Raw genomic sequence first — 25102 nt, 5'->3', positions numbered from 1 at the left:
AGGTCCTTCCTAGTGGAGCCTTGGGAAAGCAGCCCATGCCCCTGTGCCCTGTCCCTGACACCCCCCTCCACCCTCCTGGAGGACCCAGGAGGCCCTGAATGGGGACCCAGGCCGCTGCGGGACTCGCTCCGGCCGTTGCCAGCAGGCACGGTCGCCTGTGGGTAAAGAAACGAGTCACAAAAAGCTACTTTAAAAAATAGTATTCGGGGCACCTGGGTGGCTCAGTGGGTTAAGCCTCTGCCTTCGGCTCAGGTCATGGTCCCAGGGTCCTGGGATCGAGCCCCACATCGGGCTCTCTGCGCTGCAGGGAGCCTGCTTCCTCCTCTCTCTCTGCCTGCCTCTCTGCCTACTTGTGATCTCTGTCAGATAAATAAAGAAAAAAATCTTTAAAAAAATAAAAATAAAAATAAAAAAATAAAAAATAGTATTCAAGGGACACCTGGCGGCTCAGTCAGTGAAGCAAACGCCTTCGGCTCAGCCTTGATCTCAGGGTCCCTGGACTGAGCCCTGTGTCTATGGGCCCCTTGCTCAGAGGGAAGCCTGCCTCTCCCTCTACCTCTGCTTCTCCCCACCCCGGCTCATTCTCTCTCTCAAATAGATAACATCTTTTTAAAAAAATTAAAATGAAATAATAATATTCATTTTCTGGACTAGAAAAGGAAGATATGCTCATTAATGAAATTTTTAGGAGCAAGTAACATGAAAAATTAAAAATAAAAAGCATCCATAGTGAACACCAGCACCTAGAGTGACCAGAGCAGCCTTCTGTCTTTGTCACAAGAGGGGTTCTGGGGCCCAGCTGTCCTCAGGCTGAGATGCATGGGCCACAGCTGCCAGCTGCCCGCCAATGGCATCCCTTCCAGGAAGGAGGGCCCTGTGTCCCCAGCAGCAGGCTGCGGCAGTCCCCTGATGTCCCTGGGGCCCTCATCCCCTGGGATGGCTGACCCCAGGGGGAAGGGCTGTCCAGGGGCCCCCCACAGGAGCCTCAGCCAGAGGGAGCCTGAACCCCTCCATCACTCCACACAGGGCCCTGGCTTCCTGCCCACAATGGACAGGCTCTCCCTTCCTGTCTGCTCTTCCTGCCTCTGGCTCTGGAAAGACGGCACGGAAAGGGACCCCTGCCCCATCTTCAGAAAAGCATTTGGAAACTGCCCATCTTCTCGAGGAAGGCCCTGCCAGGTGCCTGCTGTGGGCCACAGACAGATGTCCAAGGTGGGCGCGTGGGGAACACCATGACTCCCCCTTCCACTGCCCACCCCCAGCGAAAAAGCCCCTCTCTGGGCCATCCCCACCCCAGGGAAGCAGAGCTGGCCCGGGCACTCCCTGACTCCGGCCGGCTCCGATCTGGGGGAGGACACAAAAGTGGCTACTCCTGGGACGTACTCCAGGCTCCCAGCAGGAACGCCGCCTCCGGCCGGCAGACCGTCTGCCTCAGCCGTGTGAGCCGCTCTGCCCACAGGAGCACACGCGGGCCCTGGGGGCCAGTGGCGACCGAATGAGGCTGGGTTGGGAAGAGAAGGGAGCCGGAAGGACAGAGGCCTGCACACCCACCTGGCATCCGCCTCGCTGTAGTACTCTCGGGCCACGATATCCTCGAACAATTCCCCGCCTGTGACCCTGAAGACAAAGCACAGGTCACACGTTCTGAGGACCCCATCGGCCTCATCACTCCATCCCCGTCGTCACTGCTGGCAACATCGACTCCTCCTCCTCCCCCTTCTCTACCATATGCCCTATTGTCCTCATCTCCCAGGACTAACCACCGACCGAGTCCTTACACATGGTATCATTTCACATGTCCACTCTCACAGCTGCTCCGTGACACGGCACTGTCATGCTCAGAAAATGGGCTCTCGACGGGGTGGTGGCCAGAGTGGGCAGCACAGGAGTCTGACCCAGGCCTCTGCAGTGTTACCCAGGCTTTGTCATGCTAACGCTGGGCCTGAAGAGATCTGGATCCCTCCTCATGACCCCTGGAACCAGAGCTGTGTCCCCGCACAGAGCAAGGGGCCAGAGAGCCAGTGCCCAGATCTGGCCTCCCTCGTAGGTGAGCCTGTGAGGTGTCCCAAGCCCCATCTAGGAGCAGGGCGGGATTTCTGTCTGCACACCCACTTGCCATGTGTCCCTGCTCTGTGAAGGCCTTACAATCAGGACGGACGCCCAGACAGGAAACTGCCCGGAGGGCTTATGAGAAACCTGAGAGACTCCAGGCTACCCGGGGCCCTTTGAGTTGGAAAATAAGGGTGGACAGAAAGGTGAAGACAACAGGGGTGAGGCACAGATGCAGGGGGAGCAGGGAGGAGCCCTCTCGGGGCCCTTCGCAGCCCCTCCCCCAGCTCCACAGGTTCTGGCCAGGCTTCCCACCGCTGAGACGGGCAGGCCGAGAGCTGCCTCCCTCTGCAGCCGTGCTGTCCCCAAGGGCTGCACCCTCTCCATCTGCATTTCTGTTCACGAAGGTGGGAATTGTGTGGGCCTCATTTCTGTGCCTCTGCTTGGGCGGGCTGGCTTGTGGCAGGGGCGACAGGCACCGGGCCTGCTTGAGTGGGCGCCCCTGGCGTGGGTCGACGCTCCCTTAAAGTCAGACGGCAAGACACACAGGACCTGTCAGGGCTCAGCATGCCCCTCTCCGGCAACACACCTGCTTCTGACGCCCCTGGACATGCCAAGCACTCGGGAGAAAGGAGCTCTTGGCTTCTGACCTGCCACCAGAAGACCCCAAGGCTCAGAGCCAGCAACAGCCTAATGGAGGCTGAGCCTTGCGGGCGTGTGCACATGTGTGCCTCGGCATGTGTGTGTGTGACAGCCTGTGCCACAGGCGCGTGCATGCACACCCGTGTGCACATGCACGCATGTGTGTGCCTGACTGTGTGTGTCCATGTGTGCGTGTGTGTGCCCGAGTGCGTGTGTCCATGTGTGCACGTGTGTCCATGTGCACGTGTGTATCCGTGCATGTGTGTGTGTCCATGTCTGTGTGTGTCCATGTGCATGTGTCCATGTGCACGTGCGTGTGTGTCCACGTGCGCATGTATATCCGTGTCTGTCCATCTGCGCGTGCGTGTGTGTCCACGTGCGCGTGTGTATCCATGTGTGCATGGAGCGAGGAGGTGCAGTCAGGGCTCCACCCAGGAGAGGGGACTCACTGTTTACCTCCCCGCACCCGGACTCCCAGGCGAGGCTCTGCAGACCGAGTCCGAACCCAGGGAGCCCCCCCGGGAGCGAGACCTCGCCTGGGCTGGGGACAGGCCTGTGGGTCCCCGCACCTGGGCCATGCAGTCCAGAGCAGCAGGGCAGAGACTTGGCTGCTGACAGGGGGAAGGTGACGTCTCATGCAGCCGAGAGGCAACCTGACCCAGAGGCCAACATCTCCTCCTGTTCCCCCTGGCCCCAGAGGGACAACATGGCTGATGTGCAGCTGTCCCCAAGTCCTTGTGACATTCCCAGGGGTGGGAGTGGGGAAACCTGTCAACTCCTGAGTCCACACTTTCCCCAAACTCGGGGCCTCTGGAAGGTGACATCAACCCAGGCAAGAAGTGGTTCCCCGGTTCTAGTGCCACATAGCGGGGGATGCTGCATGGCTGGAGGGGCTGTGGTGGGGCAGGGCCTATCCGACACTCCCCGCTCCCTCCCGGCCCACCCCAGAAGCAGCTGCTTGAGGCCCCGGGACAGAGGCCTCTGCAGGGTCAGGACCACCGCAGGCCTATGGGCCACAGAGGCTTTCAGGGAGGGCGTGCAGGGCCTGGGCCCTTCCCCTGCCCCGCCCCCCCAGAAACACCGCCAAGTACTCCTCTCTGGGCTCCCCACACTTGCCTGTCATGTAGGCCAAGAAACATGAACCCACACATGTGCAGACACACACACAGTTACACACGTGCACCGCATGCAGGAACACACGAGCGTGCACACAACACCCACACCGCGTTCCCTACCTCCTGTCTTCTGAATCACACCCACCCAGCTGTCTGCCACCAGGGCCCAGGCACAGCCGCCCTCTAGCCGCATGGCCGCTACACTCCCTATGACACTGGGTGGGTCTAGGGGCACATGGGGTGGAGAGACAGCAAGCTTGTCCCCCTCTGCAGGGACCATGGGACACACCTTTAGGGCACAACCTCAGCCTGGCAGTGACAGCTGTGTCCCAGCACAGCCTGGGCTGCCTCAGAGCACAGTCTGGTGGGACACTGGGGGAATGAGAGAGGACCAAGCCCCTCCAGGGACAGTCCTGGCCCCTCTCGACCACGGGACCCAGAGGGCGCTGAGGGCTCTGTGGCTATGGCGGCATCTGTCCTAGAGGGAGGAGCAGCTGCCCCAGGCAGGTGTCCCATCACACAGGTGACAGCACCCTGGCCTTGTGGCCATCAAGAGGCCACTAGGGGCTGCCCGAAGCCCATGGCCCCTGCCCACCCACTTCCAGGGCCCCAGCTGCAGTGACTCACGGGCAGCTAAATATAGCCGCACAGTGGGAGCGGCCGGGGACGGACAGGGATGAGCTCACTGCTCCTGAATCAGGCAGGAAGGAAGAGGCACCAGAAGCCCCAAAGCCCGCACGTCGGACGCCACACACGCACACGCGTGGACACACAGACACACAGACACACATACGTGCATGCACCCCCAGAAACCGCACATGATCACGAGGACACACACACTCACGCCAGTTGGCTGTGATGAGGACCCCAGGGAACACCTGCAAAGGAAAGGCCACGACCACCCCTCGGGTCCTCCCTTCCCTCACCCCTACGCCCCACCCAAAGGGCCCAGGGGGCAGCCCCAAGCTTGTGGGACTCCAGACACAGCCGGTGGGGAGGCTGTGCTGGTGAGCCTGGAAGGGAGGAGGCCTGGGAGGCAGGGGCTGTGGAAGCCTCGGATGCCCCCCTTTCCGCCCCTCCCCTGCCCACCCTCCGAGCCGTGCAGTGGAGCGTTCCCAGCTCAGACACTTACAGATCAAAGACCAGGTAGTGGAACCCTTCCTCAGAGATGCTGTCGTGCAGCCGCACTGTGGGGACAGAAGAGGCCGTGAGGGGCTGGCCCAGCCCAGGACCCGCCCTCTCCATGCAGCACCCCTCCTTCATGGAGGGGGCCTACCCATCCAGACAAGGGCCTGGGGCTCCCCACAGGAGGGGGGCACTGCAGGACAGAGCCCAACGGGAGAGCCGTGGGTCCCAGGCGGACATCCAGGGGGCTCCAGGTGTCCAAGGTCCTCTTTCCTCTGCCAGACAGAGACTTGGGCCCCTCTCAGCCCCTCAGCCAGGGGACAGGGGGCCGCAGGCAAGGTGGGGCCCTAGGGTTGCGACTCGCTGGACCAGGCCCTGGAAAGGAGCCACTCACAGGACAGGAGCACCGTGGGGCCCTGTCATCTGCCTCTTGGGACAAGTGAAGGCCAACCAGTGTGCCACCACTTCAAAAAGCTCGGGCCCTGGGTTCGGGCCCCAGGTGCTCCCCAGCCTGGCTGGCCTGCTGTGCGCGTCCCTGAGCCTGGAGCAGCGCCCGGCCCAAGGGTGCCGGCTTGCATCCATGAGCCAGCAAGTGGACAGCATACAAGGCCAGCACACGCCCGCCACCCTGTGGAGCCAAAGACACACCCCATGCCGAACAGCACGCATCTCTAGGAACGGATCACTCTGGATACCGCCCCCTGTGCCAGATCCTGCCTCCGGCAGATGCCGCCCTGAGCACCCCGCCTGCTCACCAGCATGCGAGGGGCCGTGCACACAGCGGAGAGGTGCGGTTCCCCGAAGACCAAGCCGTGTGCAGAGTGGGGGCTCGGAATCCCCAGGGCTGTGGCTCCTTGGGCCTCTCCGCGCAGGGCAGGCCGCCAGCGCCAGGAGGGTTGGCCACAGCCCATTGCTCGCACCCTCCACGCTGCCCTCGTGGCCTGCCCTGTAGGCCTCCTACTTCCTCCCGCCATAACCTTCCCGGGAACCCGGCCGCCAGCATCTTCATGCCTGGAAGCACAGCGGTGGCCTCTGCAGTGACCTTTTATTTTCAGGACCTGGCTCAGTGATGGCAAGTCTCCGCCTTTGGTTTCTGGTGGGCTTCTTTGCTGGGTGGTTCACCCCTGAGCTGGGCAGGTGGGCACCAAGGAGTACATGCCATGGGGGGACCTCCTGCCTGGGCAGTGGAGAAGGGTCTCCGGTCTCCCGCTGCTCAGCCCCGCAGCTGGTGAAGTTATGCATCTGGGCCGGGCCCTCCTGCCGCAGGCAGCAAGGGCATCCCCAGGGCAGTCCAGAGGCTGCCTGGGAGAGTTGGAGGGTCTCCCCCTGAGAACGCCTTGGCCTGGGACTCAGGGACAGGCCCTGGAAGAGCTGTGGCCCTGGCAAGGGGAGCATCCTGGGTACACCCCTGTGCCCTCTGTGTGGCGGCCCCACAGGGCTTCCGGCCGAAGTCAGGCACCGAGAGCGGGCTCCTGCCCAAGCAGTCAGAGTGTCTGGTCACCGGGAAGGGGCACCTGTGCCAACTCCGGGGCCAGCTCCTCGGGCAGCTGCCCTCCCGTTTCTGGCTCTGTGGCTCTGCCTGCCGTCCAGCCTTGTCCTATTCGGCTTCACCTCTCCTGGCCCCATGATCGTGATGTGAGGCCTTCCCGGGTCCCCGGCCTCCGCCAGCTACCTGGGCTCCGTCCCCTCTCCCAGGGATGTCACGGAGACTGCTGGGCGCGCAAAGCCGATACTGACCTCCCTCCTGCCCACTGATGCCCTCAGGCTGGCCTAATTCTCCCCAGCACCCAACAGAGCCCTGCCCACAGCACCCTCCTTCTAGGACTGTCTTGGAAATCAGTGCAGGGAACAGACGCTCACCCCCTCTAGGTGTTGCCTCCTCGGCCCAGCCACCTGCCCTGGCACACCAAGCAAGGCAGGCCCAGGGCCCCCGGAGGGACATTCCTGGGGGCCTTCCTCGCCTTCCCTGGGGGATCCCCAGTGGTCCAGGAGGGCTGTGGGAGGCCCCGGCCTCCAGTGCTGGTGGGAGGGGGTCAGGCTCTTAGGCCTGCTGGCGGGTCCAACCGCCTCGCCTGGGAGACACAGGGCACCTGGGGGACGTGGAGGCTGTGTGCACTTGAACCCTTTTCTTTAAAAAAAAAAGAAAAAGAAAAAGAAAACATTTTTAACATTTAACAAGCAGTCGCACATTATTTTAACGGTTTAGAAGGAAAGCGATTTAGCACATCAGACTGATTCCTGACAGAGCCGAGGCTACCGAAAGTGACTTGTCGCAAAATCCGCCCAAGTAAAGCAGGACACTTGTGATACTGGGTAGGGCGCGCGGCTACGACACAGTCCTGTGCACTCCCAAGAGGCCAGCCCGGAAGCCCTGTGGGGCCGCCACACAGAGGGCACAGGGGTGTACCCAGGATGCTCCCCTTGCCAGGGCCACAGCTCTTCCAGGGCCTGTCCCTGAGTCCCAGGCCAAGGCGTTCTCAGGGGGAGACCCTCCAACTCTCCCAGGCAGCCTCTGGACTGCCCTGGGGATGCCCTTGCTGCCTGCGGCAGGAGGGCCCGGCCCAGATGCATAACTTCACCAGCTGCGGGGCTGAGCAGCGGGAGACCGGAGACCCTTCTCCACTGCCCAGGCAGGAGGTCCCCCCATGGCATGTACTCCTTGGTGCCCACCTGCCCAGCTCAGGGGTGAACCACCCAGCAAAGAAGCCCACCAGAAACCAAAGGCGGAGACTTGCCATCACTGAGCCAGGTCCTGAAAATAAAAGGTCACTGCAGAGGCAGGCTGAGTGCAGGTGGTGAGGAGGCTGCTGGGAGACTGGGGAGAGGCTGGGATGAGACTGTGGGAAGCTGGAGGGGAGGCTGGGGAGGTTGGAGGGAGATCGGGAAGGCTGGGGGAGGCTGGAGGAGAACAGAGAGAGGCCAGAGGGCGGCTGGAGAGTGGGGGAGGCTGGGAGGTTGGGGGAGAGTGGGGAAGGCTGGGGGGGGTTGGAGGAGGCTGGGGGGACACTGGGTCAGGCATCCCAGACACCCACCCCTACTCCCGTCCCCACAAAAGGCACTGCTGAAACCAGGCCACACAGCTGCGTTCTCTGTGCAGCAGCCCCTTATCTCTGAGGAGAGCCTGCAGCCGCTGGGGAGCGCTCTGCCCGGATGGTGGGTGACAGGCGGCTGGTGATGGGCAGCTGGCCCCGTGAAGCCCGCTCCCAGCATGACAGGTCAACAGAGGCCTCAGGTGCCCGCGGCGGGGATGGGCCCCCGCTGCACAGACAGCATCGCTCCCTCCCCTCCCCTGCAGCAGGGCTGTGGCGCGGGTCCACAGGTTGGCTCGAGGAGCATGGTGGGCCTGCAGAGTGACCCCCGCCGACCGGCCGGTGACCAGCCGTTCCACTGCTGCACGTGTCACCAAAGAGGGAGCACGGGAGTCACACGGGTGCCCACCCTCCGCGCGCGGCCATGTCCACGGCAGCACCGTGTGCAAGGCCGACAGGGGGCAAGAAGCCACGGTTCCGCTGTCGGGTGAGCGGAAGCCAACCGCGCTCCGTCCACACGACTGGCTATAACGGAGCCTGGAAAAGCAAGGAAATCCCGTAACTTGCTTCAACAGGGACGGATGCTGAGGGTGCGATGCCGAGCGGAACGAGCATGGCGAAGGGACCGATGTGTGATCCCACCGCCGTGGGGGTCCTCGTGGGACCGACCCACGCACGCAGCGCGGGGCGGTTCCCCAGGCCTGGGCGGCCCAATGGGAGGTCATGTTCCCCGGGCGCAGACCCTCACCGGGACGATGAGAAGTGCGGACACAGGGAGCGGCAGTGACCACGCAACGCTGTGAACACACACACTGCCACCGAACCCCACGTTCAAAGGTGGTCAGAATTCTCGTTCTCCCTCCCTTACCCATCCGGCTCCCTCTGAATCCCTGTCATTACGCACTCTGGGGACCTCCTGCCACGTGCTAAAGACACGCACGTGGTCCTGATGAGACCCTGGCAACCATGTGAGCCACAGCCTGCAAGCAAACCCCAGACACGCAGGCAAACCTTCACAGACGCAGCTCAGGCTGGTGTCCACACTGCATGGGAGCCCTGGAGGAGCCGCCTGGGCCCAGGCCCAGGCCCAGGCCCGTCCTGCTTTCTCGAGCCCAGCACAGCCATTCTGCACGGATCCCACAGGCTGCGTACCAGGCCCGAGCCCCCAGCCCCACAGCTCTCGAACCCACAATCAGCGCCCATGGGCTGAGCTTTGCTGCCTGTTATGCAGCAGGCCCCGTGACTCATGTGGGTTAAGAACCACAGAAGCCTGTGGCCTGTGTAGCCCCGCTCGTCACACACAGACCCTGCAGGGGCTCAGAGCCGTAACAGCCTGTCCGCAGGAAGGTTGGGCCCCCGCCGTGACTCTGACCCCAAGCCTCCCCAAGTCCCCTCTGCAGGCCGGGGCTCACTGCGCCTGCTGTCCACCTGTCTCCTCTCAGGGCCTCCCAGGGACTCCCTGTGAAGGCCCACCCCCAATTCACAGATGGGGAAATAGAGGTTCCTTCCCGCCCCACGCTCTGAACACAGTTGCTCCGAGGAACAGCCCCTCCCGGTGCCCCTGTCCCGCACCAGTGGGACGAACAACATCCCACTGCCTGTCCCAGGGGCACTGCAAACACTTCTGTCTATAGTAGGGCTGGGAAGACCCAGGCCTGGGAGCAAGGGGACCCCTTCACCTCCCCTAGACCTCTCCCACTACTCCCCAGAGAGCCCCTCCTGAGTATACAGAGAATATTCCTTCTGCACCTCTGTCTCAGCTCTGCCTCCCCATGTTCTAGAATGTTCCTTCTGCACCCCCATCAGCTCTGCCTGTCCCATGTTCTGGAATGTTCTCTCTGCATCCCCCTCGCCTTGGCTCTGCCTCCCCCGTGTTCTGGAATGTTCTCTCTGCAGCCCCTCCCCCGTCTTGGCTCTGCCCCCGTACCCCCCATGCTCTGGAATAAAGCTGCTATGAAGACTCAGGGACTGATACAGCTGACCAGGAACAACATGGGCCTCCAGGCAGGGCAAGGAGATGTCTTTTGAAGACTGTCACAAACACCCACCCAGAGAACACCAGGGTCCTCCCCTATTGAAAGGAATTCCTGACCCACTCTTGGCTGGTGCTCAGACGATGCAGGGGAGGCGACTGGCAAGGGGCAGCGGTGGGGATGAGCTAGTGCCTGCTGCCGGGCTCCGACGCACAGAGCGCAACAGCAGGGGCGGCAGAGGGTCTGATGGAAGCCCACTGCAGACCCACGTGCTCCCCCAACCCTGCCAGTGAAGAGTGACTGGGGTCCTGTGGACGTCGGCATCAGAATCACCAGGCTCGCTGGGGAAGGCTCCGGTTCCTGGGCCCATACCAGGCCTCTGAGTCAGAAGCCTGCACGCCAGTGGGCCCAACACACACAGCTTGAGAATCTACAAGTGCAAGTGCCTGGCCCGGGCCCAGGACTGGAGCCGCCTGCGGGCACGGTGGGGGGCTGTCTAGAAGTGGGGGTCTGCCTTCACCGCCACTCCCACAGGTCCTGCAGGGCAGAGCCTCGGGGGGAGCTCCCAGGACTGGCTCTGAGAAGCGGCCCAGGCTTCCTACAGCCTCCTGGGCTCCCCACGGCTGAGGCCACAGCCTGGGAGCTGGGAGTGGCATGTACCTCCCTGCAGGCCAGGGGCTCCAGAAGTGACCAAGCCACCCCATCTGTCGTTCCTTTTAAACAGAGTCCTGGGCTCTGTCCTGGCCCAACAGAGCTGGAATCGTGGCAGGAGGGGCCCTGAGCCTACCCTGACCAGCTCCCTGGGTGCCCCCAGGGCAGCAAACCCACTGGCCCCTCTGTGCTTCCCGGCTGCTTCGCATAGGGGACTCCTTGGAAGTCCCTCCAGGGCCAGAGGTGGGGCCGGGCAGGCAGGTGGACACACACACCTGCTCCCTGGGGCAGAAGGCAGGGACTACCCCCGAGCCACCAGGGTGGGTGGTGGGGCACAGGGCTGAGTGCAGGTTGAGCGGCCCAAGAGGCCCAAGCTGACTTCCAGGGTCCTGTGGGTGCACAAGGAGGTGATCTGGGCTTTCAGAAAAAGGGTCACCATCCTTGAGGCCATGGCCCCAGGCTCCCCAGACTCTAAACCCCCAGGGCACAGTGGCAATGACCAGCAGGGGACAACGGTGGCCCTCCAGAGTAAGCCCTCAGACCTCAGGCCAGGATGGCGCTTGAAGTGGCCTTTGAGGTTTTTGGTTCCCAAACGTTTTTCTTCTTAACTGGACTGTCTTGCGGCTTTTCTGAAACCACACAATGTTTCTGCCAGGAATCCAGCTGGGAGTTAGAGTGATGGGCTGATGGGCCAAGACCCATCCAGGCAGAGCTGCACAGGCAGCTGCCCAGAACCCCCAGGGCCCCTGGAGGTCAGAAGAGAAAACCACTGCCAGGTGCCCAAGGATGGGACACTTCTATGGAAAAAGCAAAGGCGGCCTCTGGGTGTCCCTCTGCGGTGTAATCTCCGGGACAGAAAGGTCGTTGGCCAGGGGGCAGAAAGATGGCACCCCTGCCCCCACGCCCAAGACGGCAGCTCACCGATGTTGGAATGCTTCAGAAGACGGCAGATCCGAGCCTCTCTCTCCAGCTTCTGGTGATCTGCGGACAGAGAGCAACACAGTGTGACCCCCCCCTGTGCCCCAGCAGCCAGTAACCCCCCCATGCCCAGCACTGCCAAGACCAGTGGTTGCCAGACACACTCCCAGCCCAGGGAGGTGCCCACTGCCTTCTTCTGCACGTACCGGCCAACCGCCCAGAGACCCTGGCTGGCAGCACCAGGGCAGGAAGAGGCTGCCAAGTGTTCGCCTCAAGAGGCCCACGGAGGCAGAGGTGGGGAGCCCCAGGCGCTTCAGGAAGAGAAAATGCTGCACGTGTCATGGCAGAGCTGACGGCGCCAATCTATCCTTCACCGTGTCCCGATTCCAGACTCCCTGGAGCCTCCTACTGAAGCCTAGCGTGTCCGCCAGTGGCTGCGGGGCCGGCAAAACGTGGCTGTTGCCGGGCAGGGCCCCAGCCAGCAGGGTCCCAGGAGCCCTCCCAGCAACCCCCCCCTCGAGAGGCCAGCGCTTCTGTTCCAGAGGCTGGCTCTCTGAGGACTGAACCACTTAACAGAAACGTCTATTCCAGACAATCAGGGTAGCAGGAAGATTTTAAAATTTAATGGAGACCTTAGGAACAAAATACTGGAAAAACCCTCCTTTCCGTTGACTAGAGAAGGCACAACGAAGGTGGTTATGGCCGCACAACAGCACGCAGCCTTTGGCGACAGCAGCACCGCAGCCCCCAACACATACCAGAGGACAAGCCACTCACAGAGGGAGACCCAAAACGCACTTTCGTTTGGAGGTCAGCACACACAGGTGGCTGGGCACACACTGTGGCCAGACCGTCAAGAGAGGCAGGGGGTTCCCCACTCAGGATGGCAGCTGCTGCAGGGTGGGATGCACCCGGGGCAGGGCACCAGGGGTCCTGAGCCCCTCAGAGCAAGGGTATGGGGCGCAGGGCGCTGCGCCAGCAGGTGCATACCATAGGCCCATCCCAGCGTATGCGGCAGCCTTTGCCAGGTATGACAAATGAGCAAGCGACTCCGCACCCTCCCCACAACCTGCTGGCCCCCAGCACGGCCTGGGCTTGGGGGCAACAGACCCAGGCACCAGAAGGCCCTTCTGCAGGAAGGGAGCTGGCTGCCGCATCTGTGGTGGGCTCTCCCGGGCCCGCATGCCAGTGCTGGGCTCGGACAGATTTGTGAACACACCTGTGCTTCTCCTGAGCGGGAATGTCATGCCTGCAGACAGAACTCTCTCTGGGACACCTCCGGTCCAGCTGGCCCCCCCACCTCCCAGCACGGAAGCCCCCAGAAACACTAAGCCCCCGCCCTGTGCGGCCAGGTGCCCTGGCACTGGGAGGGCTCTGGCAGGACAGCAGGTGGGCACTGGCCAGAGGGCCTGAGCCTCACCCCACCCCACGCTCCCTCCCCTGAACTCCGGACGCAACACACCCAGGTGCCACCCCGTCCCCTCTGAGGCGGGAGCTGAGCCCACAGAAGGATGCAGCAGTGTTTGTGACAGCGGGCACTGGGGGTGGGTCCAAGCGTCACCGTCTGGAGGGACGAGTCCAGCACAATTGCGAGAGAACACACACAGCATGGATCCCCGTCTGCCATCGGATGAAACTCAGGACAGACGATGCAAGACGCGGCTGAGGGGCCACATCTCATCTCCCATCTTCGTGGGAAGGGGCTGTCGCCACAGCCAGGACCAGCCCTGCAGGTGCAATGGGAGCAACCACAGCCTCACTTTTTTGTTCCCGGGGCTTTCTCTTAAGTGACTACTCTGAATGGTTTTCAAATCTAGAGAAAGTTGCACAGACACTACCATGTCCTCAGAAAAAGCACTTCTGCATAATCTGCCCTTCCGTACACACACACTTTTCTGAGCGTCTGAGAGAAGCCCCAAGGTCCCCGTCCTCCTAACAGGTGACAGCCCGGGAACGCATCCTGAGAGCGAGGGCGCTCTAGGGCATGACCTCAGTGCAGAACACCGAACACGCTACAGAACGGGAACCAACCCATCCGTGTTCCAATTTTGCCAACCGTCCCAGGACCATCAGAGCCGCCTCCCCCGCATGTGGATGACACGGGGAAGCCCGCCCGCGTGTGGACCGGGGCAGAGGCAGGGAGAGCTCTCAGGGGGGTCAGGCGGAGGGAGCCGGGGTCATTTTCATATATAAAGACAGGAGGAAAATGCACCTGGGAATCCCCTTTTCAGAAATATGCAACTGGAGAGACTGTCTTTTCCTCCTGAAAGCTGTCCCTGAGGACGCAGCCCCATCCCTGGGACTGGCCGACTCCCAAGTGCGCAGCGGGGAGAGAAGGGGAGCCTAGCCGATGGGCCGCATGCCGGTACCCACCTGTGGCCCCAGCAAGTCCCTGACCTTCCGGGCGGGCTGTCCCCCTCACTGTCAGGCCGGCCGCATGGGGTGGGGAGAGGCTCTGACACGAAGTCACAACAGGCGTGTGAGAGCACGCACCCCACCCCTAGACCGTGACCGCGTTTCCCCCTAAGAATCAGAAGGATGGAATCATTAAACAATATATTACTTTTTTCTTTACATTTTCCCCCAACTTGCAAACAATCTCGTGTTCCTTTTATGATGAAGCAAAATATTGTATTTTTAAAAAAAGGGTCTGATCCCGTCTCCAACAAGCACAAAGCCACTGATTGATGAGGGCATGTCCCAAAAACCTGCCACGGCGACATCAGCCTGGGAAGTGCTCATCTAAGCTGACACCCCTGAGCCAGGACAGGATGGGACGGGGACGGGAGGCTGTCCCCGCCCACGGAGTCAGGGCTCATCTAAACTGACACCCCTGAGCCAGGATGTGATGGGACGGGAAGCTGTCCCCACACACAAAGTCAGTGCTCCACTCTGCCCTCAGGCTTACATCCCTTCCCGCAGCAGTACCCCAGTTATTCCTTAACTTCTGCATGAAGAACCCCATTGTGGTCACGGTGAAGTGAGTCAAATATAACCGAGTCTGGTCCATGAGGAGCACGTCCCAGCCCTAAACGCTCACCTGGACCAAGAAGGGTGCTCCCAGCCCATTCCATTCCCCAGCGGGCAGCAGTGCCCCTGACCGGCCCCGGGAACTCGCCACACCTACTCAAGGCTGCACCCACCTCCTTCTTGGGGCTCTGGCCGCGGGACCTCAGACACCATGGCAGTGATCACTGAGCAGGCCTGGGGCGGAATGCAGCTGAAACGCTGCCCACCCTGCCCAGGGCTCACCAGCACCCCAGGGCCTCCAGCCCAGCACCCTTCCTAGCCGCATCCTGTGCAATGACATCCTGGCTGGGGGCAGCAGGCTACCCCAGGGCCTCACCAGGTACCTGCCAGTGCTGGAGGGCTACAAGGTCTGAGCAACCAGGCCAGCTGACACTGGCCACAACCCTCAGAAGAGCCCTTCCACAGCTGTGGCCAGCTGCCCTATGTGTCTGGGGCACCCAGAATTGCCCTGTAGCCCAGTACCTGCCGCTTGGGGCCCCAGTGCCCCAGTTAGTGTGTTGGTACGGAACGCTGGCACATGTCACAGGACGCATATGGTGCCTGTGCTAAGGTCGACAGAGCCCCAAGAATCTGGCCTGACACCCCACATGTCCCGGCCCCATAGGGCGGCCTCCTCTCCCCAGTCTCCCACGTCAGGCCCAGCCTGCATCTCCTTCCACATGCACCGGCCCCAGGGACGGCACCCTTGCGGCCTTCCATGGATGAGCCTGAGGGTGACAGGGAACAGGATGGGGACAGGAGTGGGGTCCCAGGGAATGAGGGCAAACCTGCTCATAGAGGGGAGGTCCCTCTGCCCCCTTCCCTCCTGAAGACCTGCAGGAAGCCAGCACGGACTGTGTCTAGGGACCCCGGGCCCGCACACAGGTCCAGGCCACACGGAGCAGGTGCAGCCGTGATGTGAGCCCCGGGGACAGAAGAGGCGGAGGGCCTCATGCGGCCCTGCAGGAGCCTCAAGGGGGCCCCCCATACCAGAGAGAGGTTTTGGAGGAACAAGCGCTCACGGGGGACAGACGCGATTGTCACAGTGCTTGGGGACTCCCAAGTTCAACCGTCTCCTCAATGCTCAGACACCCTGCACAAGCCCGTGCCCGCTGGAGATGCCTCTTGCACATGCGACACATGTTTGCACACCTGTGCCCATGAGGACCAGATCTTTGTTCTCCAACCAGAGAGAAAGGGTTACAGATAAGACCAACATTCACTTACAACCCACGACAGAGTGCATCCAACGCAGCAAAACAAAACCACAGCTATGACCCCACTGCCACCTGTCTGAGATCTAGCCGCGTGCACGCATGAGGTTGCCACCAGCAGCCCGTGGCCTGCACCGCCAGGAAACCCTCCTGGGTTTCCATCACCACATCTGTGCCAGGTTCACCCTGCGCCCTCGGTGTTCCCAAGGTGAGTTCGACCAGGCTCAGAGGCTGGGGGCCAGGAAAGGGGGCAGCAGAGCCCTGCACACCCTCCATGGGGCAGCAGCTGCCAGACCTCAGGAGCCCCTTGTGAGCAGGAGGAGGCAGGGGCTGCTCCAGGCTGCCATTGCCAAGCCAGGAGGGCGATGGGCAGGGGCCCCCAAGGATCAGGAAGGGACAGGTGCCTGCCACACGAGGCCACACATGGGAGCCACCTGCTCCACTACACAGCAGGCCTCACCCTCATTCCAGTAATGCCCCAAGAAATGGCCAGCTCCACACAGCAAGTGCCCCCAGGCAGGGTCTCCCCCAGGCAGGGCCCCCCCCAGCCAGGGTCTCCCCCAGGCAGGGCCCCACCAGGGAGGGCCTCCAAGGCAGGGTTTCCCCCAGGCAGAGTTTCCCTCAGGCAGGGCCCCCTCAGGTGGGGCCCCCCAGGCCGAGTCAGGAAGCTGAGGGAGGTGGGAGGCTGTACCCACAAGTGGGAGAGGACGCCTGTGGCTCCTGCCGCACTCAGTGTGACTGGCAGTCCCAGAAAAGGAAGCAGGTGCACAGAGGCACTTGGTCCCCAAGGCCAGGACGCGACCCCAGACCATGGGCTCCTCTCGGCCCCTCAGGGATGTGGTCCGCAAAGCCCTGACACCCGTCCCCCCAGCCCCCACCTGCTCCCCGGCTGTGGGTGACTCAGAGTAGAGATGGGGCAGTGCCAGGAGAAGGGGGACAGGAGGGACGTGCGTGGGCGCCTGGCCCTTCGCCAGCTGCCAGGAGCAGCAGCAGAGCTGTCACTGGCAGAAGGACGCCCGCGAGGCACTGGTGTGGGCGGAGGAGGGATGGGAGGGGGAGACGGCCCACCTGGCAGGAGGAGCTGCCAGCCGTCCCCCCCCCCGGCCCTGCCCCCACTCCCTGCACGCCAAGGTTTGGCCTGAGGCAAGTGAGCCACCTCTTGGGAAAACCAGCAGTCGTACTGGATGGAATATGAAATCCCACACAAGAGCCCATATAGCCTGGTGGGCAGCAGGGGCTGAGAGGGCAGCCACTGGACCCCCAAGGACCCCTGGGATGGGACAGGCAGGCTGTGTTCACTGGGGAGCCCCGCCAGCACCAGGGCCACCATCGGCTCCCCCACCCTGTCTGCAGGATGACCCAGGGACGCAGGGATGGCAGAGGGCTCGGGCCTGGGGTAGGGAGACTGGGACACGTCAGGAAGCCAGCCAAGGTCACAGGCTACAGCGGCTGCTCCCCAGCATGGCCTACCAAGTCAGCAGCTCCTGGACAGATAAAGCCTGTGGGGATCTGTGTCAAGGTCAGGCCCCGCCCAGGGTCACCATCCACTTCTGCATGGACATACATGAGTGCCCACCAAGGCCGCAGGACAGGATGGGCAGCCCTCGGGCTGCGGGATTTGGGAGTATGTGTGTGTGTGCCCTTGTCCCAGAAGCAGACATGGACCAGCACTGGAGGGTCTGGTGGCACAGAGGGGTGGGCAAAGCCATGGGAAGCCCGACACATTCCCCAGCCATGAGGGCCACAACCAGCCAGAGACAGAGCACCCCCCAGGAGAAGGCCAGGTGCTGACCACCTCAGGGGACTTGGGGGAGCCGGCCCCCTCATCCTATCCTGCATTCAGCTGCTGGCTCCACAGGGCCTGGGCTGCCTGGGATCCTGTTCCCTCCAAGATAAACCAGCCGGGAAGCTAAACCAGGATCATGGAGCTGGGGGACTGCCCATGTTCCAACCTCCAGTGGACGTGGGGACCCTGGAGCAGCCAAGCCTCGCTCTGAGTCTGTTTCCCACATGCAGAAAGGGTGGGGGGATTCCAGGGAGAGGACTCAACAGACACGAGACCCCAGCCCCTTGTCCTGGCCCCACCTCCGTCTCCCCACTCCCAGCCTGCCTTGAAGAGCTGAGCACCTGGCCTGTTTTCCTGCTTCCCTCCTCCAGCCCCATGCCACAAGCTGCTTGAGACCCCGGCAGGTGTCCTCGATCCAATCGCCGGGGGTTTTCAGCAGCACCGCACAAGATGAGAACCCGCTGCCTCCGCTGACCCACCGCACTGGACCCTGGGACGTCATTCAGAGGTCCCTCCCCTCCTTCCCACCCATATACATGCCTGAACCATCACATGGCAAGAGGGAGCCTTCTAGAATCCTAGGAGGCTCACAGATATCCACATTACCCATCGCCCCAGACCCGCGCCATCCAGCATCACCCCTGTAACTCTCATATTCCCGAATTCTCAAAATCTCCAGGGACAGAGCCAGCCCCCCCCCTTGTGGCTGAGCCGCTGGATGCCCTGGACACTTACACCTGCAGGGTCGTGAGGAGCGGGAGGGGGGTGGCTTGGGGAGGGAGTGGGTCAGGGAAGACACCTATTCGAGGTGGGGGATCCCACCTTGGCTCTGTCCAGCTGACAGCATCGGGTCTTGGCACAAGGCTGCAGGCCGCCGGGAAGAGACCACTCTCAGGAAGGACGTCCCTGAGTCGGAGCTTCCACAGCTTGAGTCTGCAGATGGGGCTCACAGGGAGACTCCAGGGGTAGCTCGGGGTCCTGCCGGGTCACCTGGGACCAGCACCTGCTGCGCGCTCAGCACAGGCCCTGAAGCTGCCAAGGGCTCCTACAAGGTAGGGCTGCGACGACCCTCGCCCCATCTCTGAGATGGGGGGTGGGGCCCAGGGAGGCTGGGGGGAGCGGGGGGCTGCCATGTAGGCAGCCATGGGGGGAGGCCCCCACCGGCCCACAGTGCTTCCGTGGGGCACCCAGTCCTGCTCCGGGCGCCCCAGGGTGCCGGCAGAGCAAGGAAGATGAAAAGATCCCCCGCACAGACTTCTGTGTGAGTTTTATTTCAAAAAGGCAACTTGGCAACCAGCAATTACTGCGCCCACCCCACAGGGGTGTCTGTGCCATCCTGCAGCTGCCACAGGGACAAAGACAGCCACCAGGCCCTCCCCCCACAGCACACCCAGGCCTCTGAGCTGTGCGCAGGCCCCGTGAGGCTGGGGGATAGCTGGGCCCCCAGCGCCCTCCCTCTCCGCCCTCAGCTAGTCTCCCCTGGACGGAGGCCTTCCTCACCACCCCCCCCCGGGCCCACAGCCATCACCCAACACAAGGTGCAACTCAGCTCAGAATCGGGGCCCACATGTGAGGTCCCTGCTGTGCAGCCCCCTCGCCCGGGGCAACCTGCCTCCCAGGGCAAGTGCCCTGGCCCCAAAGCCTCTCCCCAGGCACACCAGGCACAGGGCCCTCCTACCCCGTGCCAGAGAGCAATCATTCAGAGACACTGACCACATCCCACGGTGGAGACCGGGGACTCCACTCTCTAGTCACTCCGACGCCTGCCTCCCGCAGCCCAGGCTGCTCCCGTGTCCCCAAGTACACCCCACAGGCCTGCGTGACATGCAGCCCGCCTGGGCAGCGTAGGCAGCTGTCCGTCTCAGCTGTGCAACATCTGGGTCCTGGGCTGGGTCATGTCTGCAACCACAGGGCAGGACTCCCAACCTCCCCGGTAGTAACTGTCCTCTGGAATCCTCTGTCTCGTCAGCTGTCAGACGGGACACAGCTACCTTCCAGGACAAGAGGGCGCGGTGACGGGATATCCCGGAACTGCCTCCTCTTCCACTTCGTCTCTAGCCCTGGTATCACAGGTCCTACTGGGTAAGGTCCCATCCCCGCCCACCCCCGGTGGCAACCTCGACGCGGCCTCAGCAGCACAGCCAGCCCATGCTCCTGGCGCTGAGCAGAGACTGTATGCCTTCCTTACAGTCTGGGCACAGCCCCAGACAGCGCAGGGCTCACCCCCACAGTCCTACTCAGAGATGACACCCAGGCCCCCCAACGCCCCCAGGACCTGCCGAGCCAGAGGGCTGGGGCCAGAACCCAGGTCCTCAGACCTAGAACTGCCCCTCTGAGCCTGCATCCACCTCTGGGGGGCTCCGGGTGCATGTGGGGACGGGCAGAGGTGCTGGGAAGGGTCCCTTCAGATTTCAGGAAGGACAGGGCACAGGAGTTCACAGACATTCCCTCCTAATGACCTTCCCAATCATCCTGGGCCAGTCCACCTTCCAGGGGGCCACTGCCCCTTCACCCCTGGTGCCCCCCACGACCTAGTGGGGTGGGAGGCACCACAGCCACCTGAGCCCCAGAACGGGGAACACCAGCACTGCTCAGACACCAGCCCCTGGGACAGACTCCGCCTTCACAAATGCCACTGCGCTCCAGAGTCACCCGGACCCCAGAGGCTGTGCTCTGCACCTCACCTGTGAGCCCACCAGGACCCCCACTGGCCTGGCCTTTGCCCCTTCTCTGCCCTCGTCCTGGACCCACCCCCACCATTTTCAGAAGTTTCAACTTAGCCGATCTGGTTCATAAATTAACCACGAGAACCCATTCTTCCAACAGCACAACACAAAATGCCCAGCTGAATTCGGGTTCCGGATCACAACAAAAACTTTTTGTGTCAGTATGTTCCAAAGTCAGACACACCGCGACGCCCTTTCTAGCGTAAGCATGGCCCATTCCGTTTGCGCCTGATTTGTACTCAGGTTTCCCTCACCGTCTGTCCGAAACCTACAGTACCTGCTCCATCTGCTGGCGCCCCGGTCCCCCTCCTCCAACCCGGGAGTGAGGGTCCCTGGACAGGACCTGAGAGCCAGGGCCCGGGAGCAGGAGGGCGCAGAGGGAGAGGCCCCCAATTCCCACGCCCTCCAAATCCCCGCAGGACCCCTCCCACCGTCCAGGGTCCCCTGGAACCCCCACATGAGGGCCAAGTGGACTAAAAGTTGGTTGGGGGTCTGGGACACGCTTACTCTAAAAAATTATCGTTTATCTGGAATTGGGACCCGCTGACACTGTAAGACCCTGGCTCAGCCCCAGGGGGCGCTGCGAGCGCCCGGGGAGGAGCCCTGGAGTGCCCGGGTCAGTCGGTCAGTCAGGGTCAGTCAGGGAAGCTGGGGCTGGGGCTGGGACTGGGGAGGAGCGGGGAGGGGGCAGGCGGGAGGGGGAGAGGATGTTAAGAGAGGAGAGGGAGGCGGATCCGGAGGAGGGGAGAGGGCGGGAGAGGGAGGAGGGAACGGATAGGAGGGAAGAGAGGGGACAGTGGGGAAGGGTCCCCACCTCGGAGCACAGGGGAGGGAGAGAGAGGGAGGGGCGCCAGCTGCGCATGCTCAGCCGCCCCTGCAATGCGGCGCTGCGTCCTCCATTAACCCAGTTCCACCGCCCGGGTCCCGCTGACGGGCTGTGGTCATGGGGGGGGCGCCTCACCCCCCAGCGAAACCTGGGAAACCTGGGACTCGTTGTGCCAAGGGGGCCGGTTCAGCTTTCTGGTGGGAGGGGGCTGTGTCTGCCCCGCCCCATCACACTTTCATCGTGCAGGGGTGCCCCAGGGCACAAGGAGCCACGCAGGCCCTAGGGAAAGTGTAGCCCGAAGTGACCCAGGAAGGAGCTGGGGATGAGCCAAGCATCAGCTTGCGGGTTCCAGGAGGCTTACAGGCTTACGAGGCTTCATCTCCTCACCTGTCACCTGTCACTCAGTCCCCTCATCCAGAGATGAGCCCCTCCCCTGAGGTGAACCCCACCTGTGAGCCCCACCTGACCTCACCTGTGTGGTCAGCCCCACCTGTGACACCAGCCCCTCCTCTGTGGGGTCAGCCCCATGCCTGACCCTCATCAGGCCCCCCAGCTGGGTGGACCCTAAAGCTGCCCATGCCCCAGGCTCTGCTCAGCACCACTGGGGGAACCTGAGCAATTCTCCTGACTTCTGTAGGACTCAGCTCCCTCATTTGTGAAATAAGGTGCCCAGCCCGACCACAGGGGGTGAGGAAGGTATGCCCAGCCTGACCACAGGGAGTGAGAAAGGTCATGGAGAAGCCTCGTGCAGATATGGTGCTGCTGAAGGGCAGGGCAGGCCCCCCTCCTCGGCAGCTCCCTCCTTCTCTGAGTTTAGCCACCACCCAGGGTCGCTGCCTAGAGGCCCTGACCCCAGGTGATTCACGTCCCTCGAGCTGCTTCTGTGAACAGTACCCAGCAATCCAGGTGTGTTCACTGTACCCCCCTTGGAGACACAGGAAGCATTACAGCCCCCACAGCACACGGCACCCGTGGGGGCCACCTGCAGTGTCCTGGCACTCCCAGGAGCACCCGTGACTGAGCAGGGCAGGTGACGTGTGTCCAAGGCCTGTATGCTCCTGGCCACTGCGTGTGGCCGGCCACTTCTCTATCACCAGAAGCCTCAAAGGAGCCAGGCTGCTGCACCCTGTGGGGGGGAGTGGGGACCCCTCCACAGTGCACTGGACCCAGCAACAGGTGGACAGGACGGTGGGGGACAAGGGCTCTGCGTCTCCACTTCCCACCACTCCTCTTTCTAAGGCACTTGCCCTGGGTCCCTCCCCCTCATCCATGGGCCCCTCTCCATCCCTCCTCCCAGAAGGACAGCGGGACACAGATCTGGGAAGTGGTTTGGCACATGCCACAGAACAGGCTGGGTGCCCTCGCTCAGGACACGTTCTGTGACCCGGCGGGATTTAGTTACGGAGTGGCCACCAGGTTTCCCAACCACGCTCAGGTGTCCGGATGTCCCAGATGACCAGGGGCATGCCCCACAGGCCCAACCCAGCAGCCCAACCCTCTAGATACCTCCACCCCATCCCCACCCGGCATCCTATCTGGGAGCCTAACCCATCTCCAGCATACTCTTGTGTATGCCCCTCACCAAAATGCATTCACTCCATGAATGTAGCCATCCCCTCCACACCACTTCTGGAGCGCCGGGCTCTGGCCAGAGTGGGAGATGTGGTGGGGAACCCAGCGGATCCAGGCCCTGCCCCCAGGGCCTATAAGTCTGGTGGCAAAGACAGCCATAGTACAAAGAGGGTGCTTGGGTCCCACATTCTACTGAGGCAGAGAGCAGACACATTGAAGAAATGTCACCAACAGACAGTTTGGGAAAATCATTTCCAGAGAGAACAGACACGTGCAAAGGCCCAATGGCATGAGGCACTGGACTAATCCAAGGGCCTAAGGAGAGCTGGTGGGAGGGAGCAGACAGGGCCAGACGGTGCATCAGGCCAGGGGAGAACTTGAGGCCTATGGAAAGCTGCCTGGCAGCCTGACAGAGAGTCTGGGAGCAGGAAGGGCACAGAGCTGATAGTGCCCTCCAGGAACAAGCCATCGGCAGAGAGATGCCTCCAGACTTGGGGGATTTCCAAGCTGGGCGGGAGGACCCAGGGCAGCTTCACAGAGGAGGGGGCCTGGAACCTACAGGCTGGGTGGCCAGGAAGGGGAGGGAGCGAGGCAGAGAGGGGAGGTCTTGGGCAGCACTGTGCCTGTGGGCCACTCCTAAGCACCTTACTCCCCACACAATCTGGAACAAGTACACACTAGTTTCATCCCTGTTATGGCTGGGGACACTGAGGCATGGGGGGAGAGGGCTTGGTGAAGCCCCAGCCCACTGTTGGCCCACGCTGAGCACGAAGGCGAGAGTCTGCACAGAGACCCTGTCCCCTCAGCTAGGAAAGCCGGGAGGGACTGGGGAGGGCCTGAGGACCCTGAGGCCTCCGCAGAGGGGAGGCGACCAGTCGTCTGTGTAGACCGCTCCTCCCTCGGACAGATGTGCTAAGCAACAACGTGCGGAGCAGCAGGGCATCTGGGATGGGCTGCGGGACAGGGGTTACAGATGAAGCAGAGTCCGCGGAGAGTCGACAGTTGTCGAAGCTGGGGGACCATGCTGTCCCCTTCTCTCTATTTGGGGATGTTTTAAAGTTTCCCTGATAAAGAATTACAAAGGAAACAAAAATGTCCCAGACCCCCCGCCCAGTGCTGGGCAGTGCAGAGGACTGAGCATGAGGGGCAAAGTAGCAGGGGCCCCGAGGGTAGGTGGGACGGGGCGGGCCAGCCACTCTGGCTCCCCACAGCCCTGCTGCGGCCCTGCTCCCACCACCCATCCCAGGCTGTGCCCAGGACACGTGTGTGAGGACATGGGCAGGAGCAGGGCTGACGGGAGCCCCAGGCTCCACATAGCTCCCCAGCCGCACGCTGGCAGGGGCTCCAGGGGCCTGGCCTCAGGGACACAGAGGCAACAAAGCAGGCCATCAGGCCAGGAAGGGGCGAGAAGGTGCACTCCTGCGGGGGCAGAGTGAGCAGGTGCAGTGGTACTCTCCCAACACACCTGCAAGTTGAAGCTTCTGCTGGTCCTGACCCTCCCTGCCTGTAGAGCACGTTGAAGGCACCCACGGGGCAGCGGGGAGGGTACTGCAGGGGAGCCGCGTGATTCCACAGAAACATATCCATGTCCATTTCTGCTTGGGCCTCACAAACTCCTATGCATCCCTCAAGACCCTCCTACTGCTCTGTGCCCTCCCCCCTGCTCATGCCCACACCTGGAGTTGCAGTGGCTTACGAGGATGTTTGCTCAGTGCCAAGAGTGGGGAGAGGGACTGCTTTGACAGTCTAGGGGACATCTGAGGGGGGCCGCCTCTCCTCCTCCCATGGTCTGGAACAAGCCTATGTTCCTCCTGCCTTAGGGACTCCACCCCTGCAGCCATATCCTCCCAAACCGCTGACAGCCGGCATCCACTCGCATCCCCCAGCTGGTGTCGGGGACCTCAGGAGCTGCGTGCATGCGTGTGAGCTGCTTGCATGTGTGTCTGGTCTGCATGTGCGCTGTGTGTGCATGTGTGCTGCATGTAGGCGCATGTGCTGCATGTATGGTGCATGCTGCGTGTGTGCTGTGTCTGTGCGTGTGTGCATGTGCGTGCGCTGCGTGCGTGCATGAGTGTGTGTACGTGTGTGTGCGTGCCAGGGCACACTCTGTGGTGGCACCTTGTCCAGGCACACGTGCTCTGGGCTGCCTTGGCTCACAGAGTCACAGCAGATCCACAGCATTCCCCCTCCCAGCCCAGCCACCACAGCCAGCCCCACAGAGGCCAGCAGAGCCCACCACTGTCCCCCTGGGGAGGGGGTGGGCTGGTCATCAAGGGACGGTCGGGAGCTTGTGCTTCTGGGTCTGCCCAGAATCTCCCTGCTCATGCCCGCATGGGGGCAGCAGGCTCTGAGGACGTGGGACTGACCCTCTCCACCGGCCCTGCAGGCCCCCCACCGTGAGCTGGGACAGGAAACAGGTCTGAAGAACTCGCACGGGGACTCAACGGTGTGCCCTGCAGGCCACCAG

General features: G+C 62.5%; 1 protein-coding gene across 10 annotated transcripts in view; it reads right to left on the bottom strand.

Moving 5' to 3' along the window:
* CAMK2B (calcium/calmodulin dependent protein kinase II beta) overlaps positions 1-25102 on the bottom strand; it is a 78090-nt gene that overhangs the window by 24037 nt on the left and 28951 nt on the right. For all 10 annotated transcript variants that reach the window (XR_001180628.2, XR_001180626.2, XM_013059789.2 and 7 more), the window contains exons 3-5: positions 11506-11565; positions 4939-4993; positions 1552-1617 (exon numbers count right to left, since the gene is read on the bottom strand). Coding sequence is in view for 8 of the 10 variants with exons in the window: in XM_013059789.2 (XP_012915243.1) it covers positions 1552-1617; positions 4939-4993; positions 11506-11565 (181 nt within the window). In the remaining 2 variants the exon portion in view is untranslated. The remainder of the gene's footprint in view (positions 1-1551; positions 1618-4938; positions 4994-11505; positions 11566-25102) is intronic.

The sequence above is a fragment of the Mustela putorius genome, unplaced genomic scaffold, assembly GCF_011764305.1.
Source record: "Mustela putorius furo isolate JIRA1106 unplaced genomic scaffold, ASM1176430v1.1 tig00003845_pilon_pilon_pilon, whole genome shotgun sequence".
Lineage (NCBI taxonomy): Eukaryota > Metazoa > Chordata > Mammalia > Carnivora > Mustelidae > Mustela > Mustela putorius.
This window is presented reverse-complemented; position numbering and strand designations above follow the sequence as displayed.